General features: G+C 54.3%; 1 protein-coding gene across 3 annotated transcripts in view; it reads left to right on the top strand.

The window, feature by feature from the left end:
- Sox13 (SRY-box transcription factor 13) overlaps positions 1–17,416 on the top strand; it is a 39,533-nt gene extending 22,117 nt beyond the window's left edge. Inside the window, exons 2-14 of one of the 3 annotated variants that reach the window (XM_051204004.1) lie at positions 8,701–8,896; positions 10,042–10,153; positions 10,237–10,323; positions 11,143–11,315; positions 11,519–11,587; positions 11,909–12,020; positions 13,224–13,306; positions 13,468–13,630; positions 14,077–14,186; positions 14,469–14,565; positions 14,920–15,063; positions 15,802–16,018; positions 16,615–17,416. In XM_051204004.1, coding sequence (XP_051059961.1) covers positions 8,702–8,896; positions 10,042–10,153; positions 10,237–10,323; positions 11,143–11,315; positions 11,519–11,587; positions 11,909–12,020; positions 13,224–13,306; positions 13,468–13,630; positions 14,077–14,186; positions 14,469–14,565; positions 14,920–15,063; positions 15,802–16,018; positions 16,615–16,888 — 1,836 coding nt within the window. In that variant the 5' untranslated portion in view covers position 8,701 and the 3' untranslated portion in view covers positions 16,889–17,416. Of the gene's footprint in view, positions 1–8,700; positions 8,897–10,041; positions 10,154–10,236; positions 10,324–11,142; positions 11,316–11,518; positions 11,588–11,905; positions 12,021–13,223; positions 13,307–13,467; positions 13,631–14,076; positions 14,187–14,468; positions 14,566–14,919; positions 15,064–15,801; positions 16,063–16,614 lie in introns of all 3 variants that reach the window. The other 2 variants (XM_051204003.1, XM_051204005.1) reach the window with 2 other exon arrangements.
- Positions 17,417–18,180: the final 764 nt, after the last annotated feature.

Below are 18,180 nucleotides of genomic sequence, written 5' to 3'. Positions count from 1 at the left end.
AGAGAGCCCGTTTATTAAGCAGGGAAGGAGAGTTAAAGACACTGCTTTCTGACTCAGGCAGAAGACCAGCAAATGACCTTGCAGGTGTAGTTTTTAAGAGGAAAGGTGGGAGGTCTGTGTTAGAGTGGGCTAGGATGTGGTGGAAAGGAAGATAAGGTATGAGTGGATAGGGGACCAGGGAAAGCGGGGAGGGACAAACCACTGCCTCAGGGTAGAGAGGAGACAGACGCGGCCCATAGGCATAGGCAAATGGCGGCTTATAAAGGCAAAGGGGAAACCCTTTGTTAAGATGCGGGTGTTTAATTTTAAATTAGCATGGTAATTAGGTGAACCAAAGGGGGCTTCTGATTGCTAGACTTTGGTAGCCTCAGGAGGAGAAGGAAGTGGCCAAATAAGGGAATAGACCTTGGCGGCTAGCTTTAGGGAAGTAATCTGGTGGTGTTTTTTAGCCAGGCAGAGGGGATGGGGAAAAGGACAAGGCTTGCCAGAGCCTTGCTCGAGTGGGCTAGCGTCCTTTTAGAGACTGTGGCAGCATGCACAGGGCCTGCACAGGTCTAAGCCATATGGGGCCCTAGTGAGGAGAGAGGAAGTAGACACAGGGCCCCACCCCTAACCCAGGACCTATCTCCAGTTGATAACTGCTCAAAAAGGGCAACATTGTTTCCTCCGACTGAGCCTCACTGGGTGTCGTACCTGACTTAAGGGTGGTTCCCATGTCTAACAGGATGGCCAACGCAGAATGAATTTAATGTTTTCTTGTTGTTTGCCTTACAGGTTTTGATTACATATTATGGTTTCCGAATTTGTGTTTTTATGAGACTGCTGTGTATGCAGATGCATTTTTCTCTATCTTTATGTGTTTCTTGTTTCCTTTGGCTCTTTGTGTTTCTGTTTGTCTGTTTTGTTCTATTATATTTTGCTTTTATTATTTTTTTAGATGTCTGTTTTTTAATGAGATGATAGATAGGGTGTGGGGTTGGGAAGATGGAGGATCTAGGAAGAGTTTAGGAAGGGGAAATTGATCAGAATATATTTCGTGGAAAAAAATCTATTCCCAGTATTTTTTTTTTTAAAGGAAGAAAATGAAAAAAAAGCGCAAATATAAACTCAAAAAACAAATAAACAAAAAGGGTAAAGGGCTGGGTGTGCTGCAGGTTATTGAGAGAGAGCTCATAGTGACAAACTAGCATGCATGGAAACCTGGGTTCCATCCTGAGCATTGTGGGGGGGACGGGGCATACAGTCTTGGGTGAGACTGTGAGGCAGAGCCAAAGGATGGAAACCTGTGTATCCGTCCATCTAAGGATGGTGGGCAGGTTCAAGAAGTACAGTCCTTTGCTTTTTTTTTAGGGGGGGGGAGGTCGAGACAGGGTTTCTGTGTAGCTTTGGAGCCTGTCCTGGAACTCGCTCTGTAGACCAGGCTGGACTTGAACTCACAGAGATCCGCCTGCCTCTGCCTCCCGAGTGCTGGGATTAAAGGGGTGCGCTACTGCTGCCCAGGTTATTGTTTACCTTTTAAAAGTCCATCCCTGTCCCTCTCAGGCCTCTATAGGAAGGGTGTATTTGTTCCCTTTCATCATGTGCTTTTCTTGCAGAATGCAGAGCCTCACACCTGCGAGGCTAGTGGTCTATTGATGAACTCCAGAGGGTGGGGATGGAAGAGGGAATCCAGCCCCCCCCCCATCACTAGCACATAAAAAGACATTATCACTTTGGAGAGTACAAGGGTTTTAGGACTCATATGCCTGATGAAGACTAAATATGTAGCCCACAATTCCAGGAAAGGTGTTGGGAGTCCATCTTGCTTCTCTTACTCCCTCTGTCCCCAAACCATATATGTGGCCAGAGTCCTGAAGTGTACCATCCCCCTGTCTCTACAAAGAAAGTGTTAGACTCTTCGTATACAGGAAGAAGGGGGGGGGGTTTGCTGTTTTTAAAGGGATCTCATGTAGCCCAGGCTACTCTGGGACTTCTGATCCTTCAGGTCCTCTTCCAAAGCGTTGGGATTACAGGCATGCGCTGTGATGCCTGACTGAACTAAGGTTTTGAGAAATCGTTTTTTCCTCCAAGTTCCCAAAGCCGCCTTGGTTTCTTTTGACCGCTTTCTCATTAGCCAGAACCGACCTTGTGAACGGAGAACGAACGTAGTGATCAGTTTGTCTTTGTTGGGCTAAACCATAGGGGTAGTGGGAGAGTGGCTAGCATCAACCAATGAGTGTGAGATGTAGCTTGGCATCAAATGAGTGTGAGTTCAGATATCACACCTCTGTGAGATGGGCTGCCCCAGCCTTCAGCCTCTGTGGTGTGGTCTTGAGGAAGAGACAGTGGACCACCCAGCAGCTGAGTAAATGTATACGGTGGGCAAATGTTTACAATTTGCGTCTCCTTCCTTTGGTATAATACTCAGGCCTGTCCCTTAGTGGGGTTTTGACATTGAAGCAGTGTCTGTTTCAATGGGCTAGAATCCTTCTGTCGGGAGACTAGGATGGGCGGGCGGCATTCCTGGCACTATTGGGATGGGGCATGCCTGTAGACACCATCAGGTCTCCATAGAGGAACTTTCGGGGGACACATCGCAGTATGTACTCCAGCAGCTCCTCAGAGCTGTCGCCTCTCTCTTGAGTTGCCCTCTGTATCGACAGTGCTGGGGTACATCTGATGCTGGAAGGGCCAAGAGAGGTGAGGGTAGACCAACTCCGCTACTGCTCCTTCTAGACCAGCTTTCCGCTGTGCTCTTGGGGGCTTGTGTATTTGAGTGCTAGGGAAGAAAGCTCAGTGCTGAGTGGCTTCTAGGCTACAGGCACTTACAGGTAAGGGGCCACCACCTCTCCCAGGCCGGGGGCGGGGGGGCAGGAACCGGAATCTCGCTAAGCCCCCTTTCCCCCAGGTGGATAGATAGCGCTTTGGCCAGCCAGTGGTGTCTGTCAGTCCAGGGGCTGGAGTGGAAGCTGTTCTTACCCAGCTGAGACTTAGACGAGCCACAGCTGGATCCCATCCACCACAGGCCGAAAGGGGTGAGGTACTACCAGGAAAGCTTGGTCCTCAGCCTGCTGCGGCCAGCCCAGCTCCCAGCTCTGAGTAAACACAGAGATAGGATCGGGTGGAGCCAGGAAGGGTGGCAGGGTGCGGCCTGTGGGAAGAATGACAGGATGTGGCACGGGGCACCATTCTGGGCACCCACGCCTTGGGACTATTGTTCAGGGCAGCCTGAGGCTCTCAACTCTCTGGGGTTTCAGAGGAAGTGACTTCCCTCTGGGACTAGGACCTGCCCTACCCATGCTACATGGATCTCTTTCCCTGGCGATGCCCTTGGCACCAGCCACTCTGACAAGCCGGGGGACAGGGCAGCAGTGCAAAATTGCAGTGCCCAGTGGCGCTCTTCGGAGGGTCTTCCTGTGCCCCGGGTCTGAGTCAGAGTCATGCTGTGATAACTGGACTCTATCTCTCTACATCTAGACACGGGGCGGGGCGGGGCGGGGCGGGGCTGTGGTTATGGGAGGAGGAAGAGCTGAGTGAATACTTCCCTTGACTCCCATTCAGCTGGGTCTGTCTTGAGGAAGTTTGTTCGGGGGTAGAAAGAGCCTGGCAGAGGGTGGAAGCCTGCTTGTGGGGAGAGCAGGAGCCTTACATAACATCGTGCACAGGCAGCTCTGTGTGACCCTAGTCATCCCTGAAGGGGGCTTCTCTGTGCCTTTATCCAGACACTGGATTCAAAGTCCCAGGCACCAGTTCAGAAACTCCAGGGTTGGAGAAGATGGTTGGAGCCTCCTGCTCCCAGGGGATGGTGTCCTTCCAGGATACTTAGTGAGACACAGCTAAGGAGGAAGGAGAGAAGACCTGTGAGGAGGACTCTCTAGGCGAGAGGGGAGGGTAGAGGAGGGGTGTAATGATAAATACCTTCCGGCAGGCCCTGCCAAGGTATGTATGCCACTAAGCAAACACGCCGCGTGCAATGGAGTTAGTGCAAGGGGATTGTTGGGGGAGGGGGGAAGTGAAAGAGGGAGTGGGGTGTTAGAGATGGTAGACAGACAGACGGACGGAGAGAACGGGGAAGAGACAAGAGGAAGAAGAGAGGAGAGGCAAGAGAGCGAGCCGTGCCTGGCGGGTGCTTTTAACGGGGCGCACCTGCCGCAGGCAGGCAGGGCTGATGGTGGAAAGGCAGGTGATGTTGTAACTTGCCTGCTTTGGTGGCAGAGGCAGGCTGCTGCAGCATCCTCGCTGGCGGAAGGTCCCTGACTGTAGTTCTGAAGCAGGGCTGTCCAACAAGCACACACACTTGACGTCTCTAGACCTCAGTAACCCATTTATTTAAAAAAAAAAAAAAAAAGTGTGATGCTGGGGTGGGGTGGCATGGGGGACTTCCACGGAGTTGGGCACTGGTGGGCTGCCTTGTATGTGTGGCTCCTAACTAGGACTTGGGTTGCAGGATAGGGATGAACTGAGGGAGCCCATAACTGTCCCCTGTGCACTGTGGGCTTTGGGCTTCTGGGCATCTAGAGGAGGACCCCCCTCCCCCCCCCAGACATCATAGCATGTGCTTTGCAAGAAGGAGTAGAGGAAGTCTTTAGTCCCTACAAAAGGGGCTTGAGAAGGGAGGCTCCTGTGGGGCCTCTAAATCCGAAGAACCAGGAAAGGTTTCTTACCAGTAGGGGTAGGAAAACCAAGAAATGAGCTTGCTGTGTCGCTGGGTGTCATTCACACCCAGGAAGGGCAGGGAGCAGCATCCGGTCTCCTCCATGCTCCAGGCACCGTGCTAGGCTCTGGAGCTACAATGATGGGTGTAACGGGTGTGTTTTCACCCTGCCTTGGTCGGGTTCCCAAGCTACTGGGTGAGTCAGAGTCATCAGGCATTCGAAGGCCAAGTTCAAAGTGCCTTGAGAACGTAACATAGGCACATTACCTTCACCTGGATTCTATTATCCCCTGTTTTACCAAGGAGGAATCAGGCTCAGGGAGGTTAAGTTATTTCCCTAAGGTGGAACAGCGGTGTCTATTCCGAGTTCGGGTGCAGTTATACCCAGGTCTGCGTGACTTGGAGACTTTTCTGCCACCCGCTTGACTCTCTTGCATGTACGGATGCTCTAACCCTGGAGTACTTTAACCCTCTAGATTCCAGCGAGGCGTGCAGGATAGGCAGAGAGGCTACTTACCAGTGCTCACACAGGTCAGCTGGGGTCAGGCAGGAATTACAGTCTAGCCCCGAGACTCTTCCCTTTTCACCATTGCAGATAGGGGACCTTGCCGCCAGGGACAGGGCAGAGATGGGTAGGCAGAGAGGTGGTCCGGGACTCTGTTTCCCAGAAGGACAGCCCAAAGAGGTACCTGCCAAGGCCTGGCCTCTTCATAAGCTCCGAGCGGATCAACCATGAGCCCTGTCCCTGCCTGACTGTGAACATGGATATACCCTGATGGGCAACAGGGTCTGGTAGGGTTACCAGGCTGAGGCGACCAGGTTGACAACTCCAAGCCGGCCTGCTGTCACTGGGAGCCATTTCCTTAGTTAACCAGAGCTGGGAGCCCCAAGGTGCCACTTCTTATGGGCTGAGGATGCTGGGTGGGTGTGGGAGAGGTAGGAGGTGGCCTGAGGAACACACTGGCATTTAGTTGCAGAGTGTTGTGTCTCCTGGTAAACACAAGTTTAAAAAAGAAAATGTAATGCTGGATGTGCTACACTAGTAGAGTGCACACTAGCCTGTGCGAGGCCCTGGGTACAGCCTCCACCGCCACCCTAAACAAGGAGACAAAATTATAAAGACAATCATCTAAGGAGACTGGAGAGATGGCTCAGCTGTTAGGAGCACTGGCTGCTCTTCCAGAGGACCCAGGGTTCGATTCTCAGCACCCACATGACAGCTCACAACTGTCTGTAACTCCAGTTCTAGGGGATCAGACACCCTCACATGGGCATATGTGTAGGCAGAACACCAATGCACATTAAAAAAAAAAAATACAGAAAAGCTAAAGAATCAGATGTCTCTTGGGCACCGAGGCAGGTGGATCTTGGTTCAGTGTGGCCAACAGTTAGGTGCTGTCTCAGGGGGGATAAAAATGTGGAATGAGTCCTAAGAGTGTTTTGTCTAGAGTTAGAATGGCTCAGATTAAGAGCTGGTACCACTCTTGCAAGAAACAAGTAAGTCCCAGTTCCAAGGGGAATCCGATGCCTCTGGCCTGGGGCAAGAGAGCATTCATGAGGGCACACACATACGACGACACACACACACACACACAATTTAAAACAAAGTCGATCTTTAAAAGATGTAAGAGAGGGGGGCTAAAAGGAGGATGTTTCTTCCTAACCTAATCCATCAGTTGTGACCACACTGTTTATGAATGAGTTAGTGCACCTGTGTGCTAAGTTTTGGGACCCTTGGTGTGTGTGTGTGTGTGTTTGATACAGCACATTCCCACCCAGACTGGCTGCATTGCAAGGGCTCTCAGTAGCCAGATGTAGCTGGTGGGACTGGTCTTGGGCAGCCAGGACAGGACATTGACTCTTCCACCTCAGGGGGGTGGATGGATGTCCAGTGGGGCAGCATTTGGCCGCGGGCGCTCATCTGACCGGGCACTCTGGCTGCGGTGGCCCGGACTGCTCTGACTGAGGTAGGAGTTGGAAGCCTGAGGCTGGGGCCTAATGGAGAAGAAAAGCCCTGGGGACCCAAGTCTGGCCAGAGGAGGCGACCTGGTGGCAGCCGGTGGGTGTGGGATGAGGTGGCTGAGAGCCGAGGGATCAGAAGCCCACAGGCCTTCATTGTGCGCCTGTCACACTTCCTCTGGCTTTATTGCTTTTGTCCAACACCCTATTGTCTGGTTTCCTTTTGTCCCAGCTCTCAGCTCCGCTGCCTTTTATTTCCCAGCCAGCCTGGTTGTTTTCATTTCTTTTGTCTGAAGTTCCTGAGAGGAAGGTTTTATTTTCAGCGGTTTGATTAATTCACAGCTTGAGCCCGGGTTTGTTTGTTATGTAATTGCTGCCCTCAGCTCCAGGATAATGCCCCCGCCCCCACTCCTGTCCCCCGCGGGGCCCGGCTCCCAGCCCCTCCCCAGTTGGATGGGTTGAGCTGCCCGATTTCTGCTGGTTCTCCAGGTTGCCCCTCAGACCCCTGGGCCAAGCTGGGCTGGGGTCTGTTTTCTCTTCGTCCAGGTGAGAGAGATGGGGCCCAGCTAGGGTCAGCCAGCCTTGTCTTTGCCCTGTTCTATCCTGGGTTCCTTGCACTCAGAAAGTGGGTGGGGGAGTCTGCTGTCGCCTGACCTGCAGGATACAATCAAATCAGATACATATGCATATATCTTAATCGATTATAATATTGCTGTAGCTATTCATTAAGCACCTTATATATTCTATTGTATGCAAAGCTGTAACATCGTGTGGCTCAGTACACAGTACCAGAGTAGTTGGTGGAATCTATAGACTACGGCATACCCCGTACAGAACTTACGTGGTATACAAATACACTATTTTTATTCTCATTTAACAGGGTTTCAGGTGCCCGCCGTGACCTGAAAGTATTAGGTAGAAAACCTTAGAAGTAAATAATCCATAATGTTTTTTGTTTTGCTCTAGATTTATTTGTTGTGCATGTGCGGAAGAAAGGGAGATGTTTGTGTCTGGGCATGAATGGAAGTCAAGTGACAATTCTGGAATGGTTCTTGCCTTCTACGATTATGTGGGTTCCAGGGATGGAACTCAGATGCCCAGGCTTGCATTGTTGGACAGCGAGCATCTTTTCCTGCTGGAGCATCTTGCTGGCCTTATTTTGGGTTTTAGAAACAGGGTCTATTGGGCCTGGGCTGTGCCTTGACTTGCTATGTAGCCAAGGATGACCTGGAATTTGTGAACTTGCTGCCTCCCCTCCAAAGTTCTGGACCTCAGCACACCTAGTTTTATATGGTGCTGCGGGTGGAACCCAAAGCTTCATGTGTGCTAGGCAAGCACTCTACCACCGAGTTACATTTCCATCCCTGAATGTTTTTTAAATAGCATGTTATTCCTAGTAGCGTAACAGAATCTTGAAGATTCTGGGTTGTGACCCTCCTTTGTCCACAATATGTGGGTCAACTGGTGACATCTCCTTCAGTCAGCTGCTAGGGCAGTTTGCATTCAAGCTACTCCTGCATTACTCAGCAGTGGCTCCAACCTGCAAGCCCAGCGATGCTGCAGTCAAGGTGCTTGATTGGGAGGGTGACAGTTGAGGCTGCAGGGATGGCTCATCAGTTAAGAGTACGAGCTCCTCTTGCAAGACTGGGGTTTGGTTCCCAGCACCCACATGGTTACTTAGAACAGCCTATTCCCTGCTTTCAAACTCAGGCCCTTAGAACGCTGACTCTTGCTTTTGAGTCTTAGTAACTAGTTCCACTACGGATGTGTACACACATACAGTGCTCAGTTATCTTGGGCTCTGAAGGTGCCAGTTAACCCTCTCTGGCTTCCTTGGGTGAGCGCATCGGCTTCCTGGAGCCAGCATAGCAAGAGACAGGGAGTGTTCACCTAGCATGTGCAAGGCCCTGGCCATTGCAAAAGAGAAAGGAGGGAGTGATGGGTTTTAAAAGTTAAAAAATAAGAAAGCAGGCTTCAAAGTAGGCTTGTGCTGTACACACGCGTCTTTGAGGGGCACCAGGAGGTGCTTGGGTTGGGGACACAAAGGTGGGTTTGTAACTGGGCCACGGACCTCCTTCACTCTGCGCCCCCTGACCTTTCTCCTGCAGGATGTCCATGCGGAGCCCTGTCTCTGTGCAGCTGGCCCCGGACAGTGGTAGCACCATGGTGAACTGCACCATCAAATCTGAAGAGAAGGAACCTCACCACGAGGCCCCCCAGGACAAGGCTGCTGCAGTGGAGACCCAGCCTGAAGACCTAGCTCTGGGGCTGCAGGATGCTGCCGGTTCCCAAGCTCCAGCTCAGGTATCTAGTCATTGTCCCCAATCTGCCTTTGTGGCTTCACCTGCTACTGAGCTACCCTTTCCACCGGGCCTGCATACTCTTGTCTAGCTTGTGTGCAGAAGTGGTCTCTGCAAGGACGAGACGGAGCCCAGGTGAACCCTAGGTGAGCTGAGGGAAGGAGCTACCATGCTCAGGGCTAGAAGCTGGGCCACCTGTCTCCTTCCATCCCTACCTGAGTGGCTGTTCTCTTACCCAGGGGGGAACTGGGTTCGGAGAGATGGCCTGTTCAGCTTTCTATTAGGCCGGTCAGGTGCCTATGGTAGGCAAGGTAAAACAGCAGCACATCTTTACATAGTTAAACAAGTGCAACACATCTTTGCATAGTTAAACAAATATTCCACAACAGTTGGATCCTCTGGAGCTGGGATGTGGGCGCCAGGAACTGAGCTCTGGTCCCCTGCAAGAGTTCTCAACTGCTGAGGCATTTCTTCTGCCCCAGGGATGGTTTAGGGAGGCCACAGTGGGCTCCTGCAATCAAGTAACCTTGCTGGAGAAGCACATGGTTTGTAGTGATGACTAGCTGAGGGTGAGCTCTGTTGACTTGCTTTAAGGGACGAATCCTTAAAGGAGGGTCTATTTCGGCTCACAGTTTGGGGATGCACCTGGTGGAGAAAGTGTGGTGGCCAGGAATTGAGGCAGCTGGCCATACAGCATCTGTAGTCTGGAAGTGGGGAGATGACACAGGCCAGGACCCTCTATTCAGGGTTCTCTTTCTTTCTCAGTTAATTCTTTCTGGAAGCATCCTCATAGACAAACCATGTGTTTCCATGGTGATCCCAAAACTATCATCAGCCCATCTTGATGAATCCGCCCCTCATTCAGACGCTTTACTATATGGACCCCAGAGACAAGTCTTGACTTTCTTGACTTGTCTGGGGCTTGTGTGAGATCTAGCCCGCTGCGAGCCTTCAAGCCTGGACCCAGGTCTCTTGCCCCCAAGTGTCTGTTCATTTCTCTGTATCATTGCCAGGTAGTGTGAACCACGGGCCTGGGAATTTGAGAAGGAACAGCCCATAGAGTCGCAGGGTCCCTCAGGTGCTCAGACCGCCCTGTGCTCCTTTTCCTGGGCGTGGCAGGCACTGATGATAACTTAGTGCCTCTTGCAGGACTGTGCCTCACCAGAGAGCAGCGGGTCCCCAGACCCCAAGAGACCAGCAGCTTCTGAGGCTGCTTCGGGAAGCCAGGAGCGGCTGGACTTTAACCGCAACTTACAAGAAGGTAGGGTGCCTGCCCTGTCAAAGGTGAGGTCCCGGCCGGCCGCTCTCGGGGCCTCACCCTGCCCTTACCCTTCCGTCTTTCAGTTGTGCCAGCCATTGAGAAGCTGCTGTCCAGTGACTGGAAGGAGCGGCTTCTGGGAAGAAGCTCTGTGGAAACCAAAGATGTCAAAGGTACGGGGCCTGCGTGCAGAGACCCGGAGGGCGTCTCAGCCAGAGCCTCTCTGGGTGTATTATATATAGCACAGAACCTCATACACCTGGCTCTGAGGTTTATCACCATGCCTCACCTGGGAGTCTCTATACGCATCCCCAGGTGGGGGAGGTCTGCCTTGAAGTAGATCTCCTTAGCCCCCACTCCCCCACCCCCCCACCCCGCCCCGTGGGATGGATCTAGGCTCTCATTAGGGGCCCTTGGGACTTGGGATCCATCCTTCAACCTTTGAGGTCTCAGTGTAAAGTGAGCTGAAAGTTTCCAGTTACTGTTGGCAGTTGAGGGGAGGCTTCCCGGACCGTGTGAGGGCTGCTGCTTGCCTCCTCAGAGGCATCATTTGCTCACTGTTGTTGAGTACACCCACAGTGGGAGCTTTAAACCCATGCTCATGCCTCACCCCCTCCCTGCTGACTGGGAGCCCCGGAGATGGAAGCCTGATCTCTGCCCTTTCCCAGAGGCATCCTGACTATAAGTGGTCCCCTCTTAAGCTCTTGGGAATAAACTGTCCCACCAGACAGCCAGGTTGGAATGGAAGGCAGGGACTTGAGCAGACATTGTCAGATCCTAGACAAACAGCTTCCCACACATTAGCTCGTTCATCCCACAATGAAGTAACTGTCACTGTGCCAACCAATAGATTTTTTTTAAAAATCCGTTACAGAGATGTTGGGCACCGGGCTGGTAGGATCCTGGGCTAGAAAGGTTGTCAGATGGGCAGGTGGGCGGATAGACAGGTGAACTAACAAAACCTCTCCATGGTGGCATTTCCCTGTGAGCAGGGACCCAAGAGAGCCTGGCTGAGAAGGAGCTCCAGCTTCTGGTCATGATCCACCAGCTGTCCGCCCTTCGTGACCAGCTCCTCACGGCCCACTCTGAGCAAAAGAACATGGCTGCCATGCTGTTTGAGAAACAACAGCAGCAGATGGAACTCGCCCGGCAGCAGCAGGAGCAGGTGCCACCCGGGCAGGGGCTCCCGAGTCTCCGTGGGAACGGGCGCTGTCCATGGGAGGAGGCCAGGTTCCGTGAACTGGTGCTCCGTCGGTCCTGCGCCCCGGCCCTGCGTGGCCTCCTGGGGAAGTCGGGCAGGCTGGGGCGGGTGCTGGAGGATAGCCAGGGCCTTCCGTGATTCCCTTTGTCCGCTCAATGCCTCACCAGATCGCCAAGCAGCAGCAGCAGCTGATTCAACAGCAGCACAAGATCAATGCCCTCCAGCAGCAGATCCAGGTGACCATGGGAAGGCGCACAGCGGGTGACACTGGCCTGCTCTGGGGAAGGGGCTGCGCGACAGGCTCCCTCCAGGCTGCGCGACGAGGCCATACTCTTGCTCCAATTCCCTCCGATTCTGGGGTCCTGTTTTCAGGGGGCGACCCCAGAATGCCTCGCTCCCTCTACCCCCTATTGAGACTCGAGGACAAGGAGATGGGTCAGAGATGTGATATGGGGTCAGATGGAATCTTTGGAAAGTTGCCCCTACTGGACCCCAGCTGGATGGGCAGCTCTTTGGGTCCCCCAGAGACTTACAGTGGGTTTCTTTGCCTTCAGCAGGTTAACATGCCTTATGTGATGATCCCAGCCTTTCCCCCGAGTCACCAGCCTCTGCCTGTCACCCCTGACTCCCAACTGGCTTTGCCGATTCAGCCCATCCCCTGCAAGCCAGGTGAGTGGGTCCAGGCAAGGGCTGCCTCAGAGACTGCTGTCTTGAGAGGAGCCCAGCCCCGCTCTTCACCCCGCTCTTCATCCATCACTGCTCAATGGCCTTTCTGGGCCACAGTTTGGGGTCTGTCCTGTGGAAGAAGTCCTGTTTCTGAAGCTTGGCTGGGAGGATGGAAGGGAAGAACCCACTGCAAAGCGAGAGAGAGGGAGGGAGAGAGAGGGAGGGAGAGAGAGGCCTGGGGGTCCTGGAGGGGGAACTGGGGCAGGGGCTGAGGGAAAAGAGGTTGCAGAGGTGTGCGAGAGAGACAGGGATGAGGGATGCTGGGGTCTGGGGGCAGCATGGGGTCTGGGATGTGGGTGCACGGGAACACATGAGCAGTGAGAATAAAGGTGACTGATGGGATGATCCCGTGATTTCTGGTGCCTGTATCTGCCCCAGCAGGAAGGGTAGCCTTCCCGTTCCACAAGTCCACAGCAGAGTACAACCTTGCTTGCCGGCTGGGCTCATCCTCCTCAACATATCCTCATACCTTCCTACCCCATCTCCACCCCAGTGCCCTGACACCTCCCGAGGGCCCTTGTCCCTAGGGATCTGTTGGCAGGCTTATCTAATCTGTGCTGCATTTCCAGGCCTCCCCTGAGACTAGCCCTAGGGAGATAGGGTAGGTAGGGAGAGAACTGTATAGGCCAAGGATAGGTAGAATCTAGAAGACCTGGCTTCAATCAAGTCCTGCTGCTGCCATGTAATGGCTTGGTGGGCAGCCTGCTGTAAGGTCTGTCTGTCCTGATCTGCTGGGATCTCCAGAGAACCCTGGCCGATACACCTGTAAAATGAGATCGGTGTTTCGAGCATCCCTTACGACCGCCTGCGCTTTGTCGTGGCGGCAAAGCGCATGGGGCGTCCCTCCCAACGTAGTTGCTTTGCCCCCTCCACTCAGCAGGTACAAGACGGGAGAGCGCCCTCCCGTGACTCTTTAGATTGGAGAGGGCAGGCATGGCCATCCCGCCCGCAGGGGCCGTGTAGGAAGAGGGGATAACAGACGTCCCCTGTGCCGCTTGAGCCTGATGAGAACAGAGCCCTAGGCTCCGCCCACCTACTCCAGCCCTAGGCTCCGCCCACCTACGTGAGCACGGGGACCTGTCACACAGGTGCCTGCTGTTGGGGCTCATCTGGGACTTCGTCCCTTGCTTCTCTTTCTTTCCACAGTGGAGTACCCGCTGCAGCTGCTACACAGCCCTCCTGCCCCTGTGGTGAAAAGGCCTGGGGTGGCCACCCACCACCCTCTGCAGGTACTCCCCTGCCCACTGCCACCTGGGTCCCTCCCTTGCCGAGCCACTGCCCTCCCTCTTGTCTGCTCTGGGCGTGTGTGCTGACCTCACTTTCTCCCTGAGTCCTGGCTGTCCCACCATAGCGAGGATGTTTCTCACTTTCTGACTTTCTGGGTCCCCAGGAACCACCCCAGCCATTGAACCTCACAGCCAAGCCCAAGGTGCCTGAGCTGCCCAACACCTCCAGCTCCCCCAACCTGAAAATGAACAGCTGTGGGCCTCGTCCCTCCAGCCGCGGGGCTCCCACAAGGGACCTGCAGTCCAGCCCCCCAAGCCTGCCTCTGGGTAAGCTTGTCTATGTGCTCTCACCCAAGAGGACGGTTGAGTCAGACGCCACCGTGGCCAAAGTCCCTTCCCTTTCTTGGTTCCAGTTTGGGGTTTTAAAAATTCCAAACCACTCTTATCCCTAAGCTCCACTCCAGGCTCTGCTTTCTAGGCCAGGGTCTAGGCTTACATATGCAGAGGAGGCTGGCTTCCGCATCCCGTTTATCCTCCAGGACCGGATTGGACAGCCCAGGGTCTGGCCACTGAGTTGCAGATTTGGGGAGTACCGATTCAATCCCAGCCCCTTAGCACCCACCATGCACCAGGCAGTCCCACAAGGGTGTGTGGGAGTGGGCAGGGGCAGTACCACCACAAGGAGCTCCTAGGAGCCACATGGCAGGAAGTCTAAGAAGCGTGGGATGAAGCCCTCAGGCCTCCCGCCCTTCACTTGGCTCGCTCTTCAACAGGCTTCCTTGGCGAAGGGGATGCTGTCACCAAAGCTATCCAGGACGCTCGCCAGCTGCTGCACAGCCACAGTGGGAATTTGGAAAACTCCCCTAACCCTCCATTCCGAAAGGTATGGATCACACTAACTCTTCCCAGAGGGCAGGAGCGTGTGATAGAAGATGTAGACAGACCGGGCAGTGGTGGTGCACACATGTCTTTAACCCTAGCACACGGGAGACAGAGGCAGGATCTGTGAGTTCCAGACTAGCCTGGTCTACAAAGTGAGTTCCAGGACAGGCTCCAAAGCCACAGAGAAACCCTGTCTGGAAAAAACAAAGCAAAACAAACAAGCAAACAAACAAAGTAGACAGGTTGCACAGGAGGAATGATACGATGTCCCTGTCACCTGCAGGATCTCATCAGCCTGGAATCATCCCCAGCCAAGGAGCGGCTGGAGGAGAGCTGTGTACACCCACTGGAGGAAGCCATGCTGAGCTGCGACATGGATGGTGAGGGCTCTGGCTCTGGGTACCACTCCACCCCACTAGAGCCGTGTCTGTGTGTGATCCCTTCTCTCTTTTCTTGGGTCCTCCTGGGGTAAAGCCGTCAGGCCCTGGCATGCATCTCCTGTTTTGCGCCCTGGTGTCTTGTGGCTCCTCTGTGGGGCCCTGCAAGTCTTTAAAGTTCCCTGCTGTGCCTGTTCTCTGGCTGTGGTGGGCCTCTGCTCCCCGCCTGAGCTGAGCTGACCTCTGTGTGAGCCTCCTTAGTGCCCCCTGGTGGCCATGCAAGGGATGTCTCTGCCAGCCCTGGAGTCTGCCAGCTAGCTGACTCTGACTGCCTGACTCTGTCTACCCATCCTCCAGGCGCCCGCCATTTCTCCGAGTCCCGGAATAGCAGCCACATCAAGAGACCCATGAATGCCTTCATGGTGTGGGCCAAGGATGAGCGGAGAAAAATTCTCCAGGCCTTCCCAGACATGCACAACTCCAGCATCAGCAAGATTCTTGGTAAGGGCCAGAGGATGGGCCCTGTACAGTTTAAGGGGTTGAGTCCAGGGGTCATAGTTCAGTAGGACTGGGTCTACTCGGGGTCTACTTGGTGATATTGCAGGCCTTGTTGAACCCTGGTAGAATCTTAGAGGATGTGACAGTTGAAATGTGATGGGCAGCTGGAACCTTGTACCAGTGCAGGGCTCTTCTTGCTCCTTCCCTTGGAACTTTGTGTGTTCTCCAATGCCTCCTAGCCTGTGCTGTGGCAGTAAACGGGAGATTGGTATTACGGACCATCAGAATCGAGACTTTAAATGCCACATGGTGTCAGGACTGAGGGGGCGGGGCAGACGAGGCTGAGTGGGGATGATGCTCCAGGAGCAGTGCGGGGTTACTGTCTTCTAGCTTTGTTGGGCTGGGGGTGCAGCCTAGGACCTGGCCCTTGCTCTGCAGCTGCTCTACCACAGAGCCGCATCTGAGACTGGCAGTGGACACTTGGTGGCCCGGAGTGGCTCCTGTCTTGTGAATGGCCTTGGGAAAACACCTCTCGGGCAGGAGTTGTTCAGCATGAGGATGCTGCCTGTCATTATCAGTCTCATGTAACCCTTGCCCAGCATCCACACTGGGCCAGGCGCTTGCTGAGTTCTTACACCTGTATCACCTGTTGATCGCACTTGGGGACCAGGATCCAGTCAGGGCTTCTAGAGCTTGGGGCCTGGGAGTCTGACCCTAAGTTCTTGCCTGGGTTTGGATCAGGCTCTCGCTGGAAGTCCATGACAAACCAGGAGAAGCAGCCGTACTATGAGGAGCAGGCCCGTCTGAGCCGCCAGCACCTGGAGAAATACCCCGACTACAAGTACAAGCCACGGCCTAAGCGTACCTGCGTTGTGGAGGGAAGGCGGCTGCGCGTGGGCGAGTACAAGGCCCTGATGAGGACACGGCGCCAGGGTGCTCGCCAGAGCTACACCATCCCGTGAGCAGGCCTTCCCTGGTGGCCAGAGGCAGCTTGTGGCTATTGTGAGAGGCTGGGTTCATGTGTGGCTGGCATGGTTCGTGTGTGAGGCAGGCAGGGTTTGTGAGGCTGCCAAGTGGGCATCTGTGTGCAGATTTGTGTGTCATCTGCCTGTGCATGACGCCTGATGGATAATGACTACGTGTGAGACTTTGGTGACTAGGGGTTGGGTCATACCCAGAATGACTGTGGGACACTCGCTGCCTGACAAATGCAGGGCAAGGCCAGCTGCGCAATAGGGATTCACCCCGTAGGAAGGCTCCTTGACTATAATAACCCCGGCAAGTACAGTAGTGGAACCGCGTGGACATTGGCGCTAAAATGAAACAGTATTCCCGTGCCGCCTTCCAAAGATAACCCAGGACCCCAGATTTTCCAGCCAGAGCTGACGGTTAATTTGGCCCTCGGGATACACACACACAGGGCCCAGGGTATGGCGATTCCCCAGTTGGGAGAGGAGTTGGATGCGTGCCTGTGAGGCTTAAAGGACACCTGGTGGGGTGTGCCGGGAGGCCGTGTGGGTACACCGGTAACTGCGCTTTTTCTCTGCCTCTCAGCCCGCAGGCTGGCCAGGCAGTGAGCTCCTCAGATGTCCTGTTCCCTCGGGCAGCCGGCATGCCCCTGGCGCAACCATTGGTGGAGCACTATGTCCCTCAGGGCCTGGACCCCAGGATGCCGGTCATTATCAATACATGCAGCCTCCGGGAGGAAGGGGAGGGCACCGATGACAGGCACTCAGTGGCTGATGGAGACATGGACCGGTACAGCGAGGACGAGGACTCGGAGGGCGAGGAGAAGAGTGATGGGGAGTTGGTGGTACTCACAGACTGACCCCCAGCTAGCTGGGCCTGGCCTGTTTCCACCCAACAGGCGCAGCCAGCCATCCTGAGCTATGTTGGTACTTGGACTTGTGTGCCCAGGTGATGGGTGAAGCTGTGCACTTGTAGATACATTCCCAAGGTGTCTGTGGGGGGTTGTTTTCCTCTTCGGGCACATCTGAGGAGTTGATGGCCTGGCTGGGTGGGATTCCCGTGGCTGTGATGGGCCAAGCTGGCTGAGGTCTTTGGGCCTTGGGGCTAATGCCCAGGGAACACTGGACATACTCCCTTTTGTGGCCTACCTACCTGAGGGAACGGCAGGTACACGCCTGTCCCCAAACATGCTTTGTTTCCATTTTGTCCTGGCCAGACCAGCCGTGGTGGGACAACATGTCTGCCCCAGAAGCTCCTAGCTCATTCTTCTGTCACCTGGATCATTTCATACTCTGTACAGAGGGGTCTGGCTCTCTGTCCTGTCTTTGTCTTCCAAGTCCATGTGCCTCTGGCTGCTGGGAGCGTGTGTGTGTGTGTGTGTGTGTGTGTGTGTGTGTGTGTGTGTGTGTGTGTGTGTGTGTGTGAGAAGGTATGTGCTAAGTGGCTGCTGGGAGCCAGGCATGTTGATGAGCTCTGTGTTGTGTCTCTTGATGCTTCTCTGGGGGCTTCTTCTGTGCTTCTTTGTCCCCAAATTGCTACCTCTTTGTCAGTCTGGTGTCTCAGGTTCTGTGTGTTCTCTCCCAGTGTGCATCTCTCCCTCCCTCTCTCTCTCTCTCCCTCCCTCCCCCTCCCTCCCTCCCTCCCTCCATCTCTCCCTGCTCTCACACCCACTGGATTCTCTGGGTTTCTGCAGGGCCCAGCCTGCCCCTGGGACTGGCAGTTTCCTGACCCTGTGCGACCCCTTTCCTCCCCGCTCCTGACTTTGCCAGTCAGTTCCCACGGAGCCATTTTTAGCTCCTAGTACTGTGAGCACGTGCCTCAGCCTCCGAGGGGCCATGTCCTGAGTCCCAGGCATGGGGGCCAGAGGACTGATGGCTCCTCTTTTTTTGGTCAGTGACAGCCCTGCAGAGGGGACCCCATGGCAGCTCATCTCTAACCCTTCTTCATGAGCTTGGGACGGACGGGTTCCTTCCTCCCCGACTCTGTCCTGAGGAATGGGCTTCACTCCTAATAAACTTCCTGGCTGCTTCCCAAGAAAATCAGAGACCATTAGCACCTAGTTCCAAAGATGTGGGACAGTCCCAAGCCAGGGAGGTGACCCCAAACCCCACACAGCCAGGTGCCCCCTCCTCCCATGACCCTATTTCTCTC

Source organism: Phodopus roborovskii, unplaced genomic scaffold (assembly GCF_943737965.1).
Source record: "Phodopus roborovskii unplaced genomic scaffold, PHOROB, whole genome shotgun sequence".
In the NCBI taxonomy this organism is placed as follows: Eukaryota; Metazoa; Chordata; class Mammalia; order Rodentia; family Cricetidae; genus Phodopus; species Phodopus roborovskii.
This window is presented reverse-complemented; position numbering and strand designations above follow the sequence as displayed.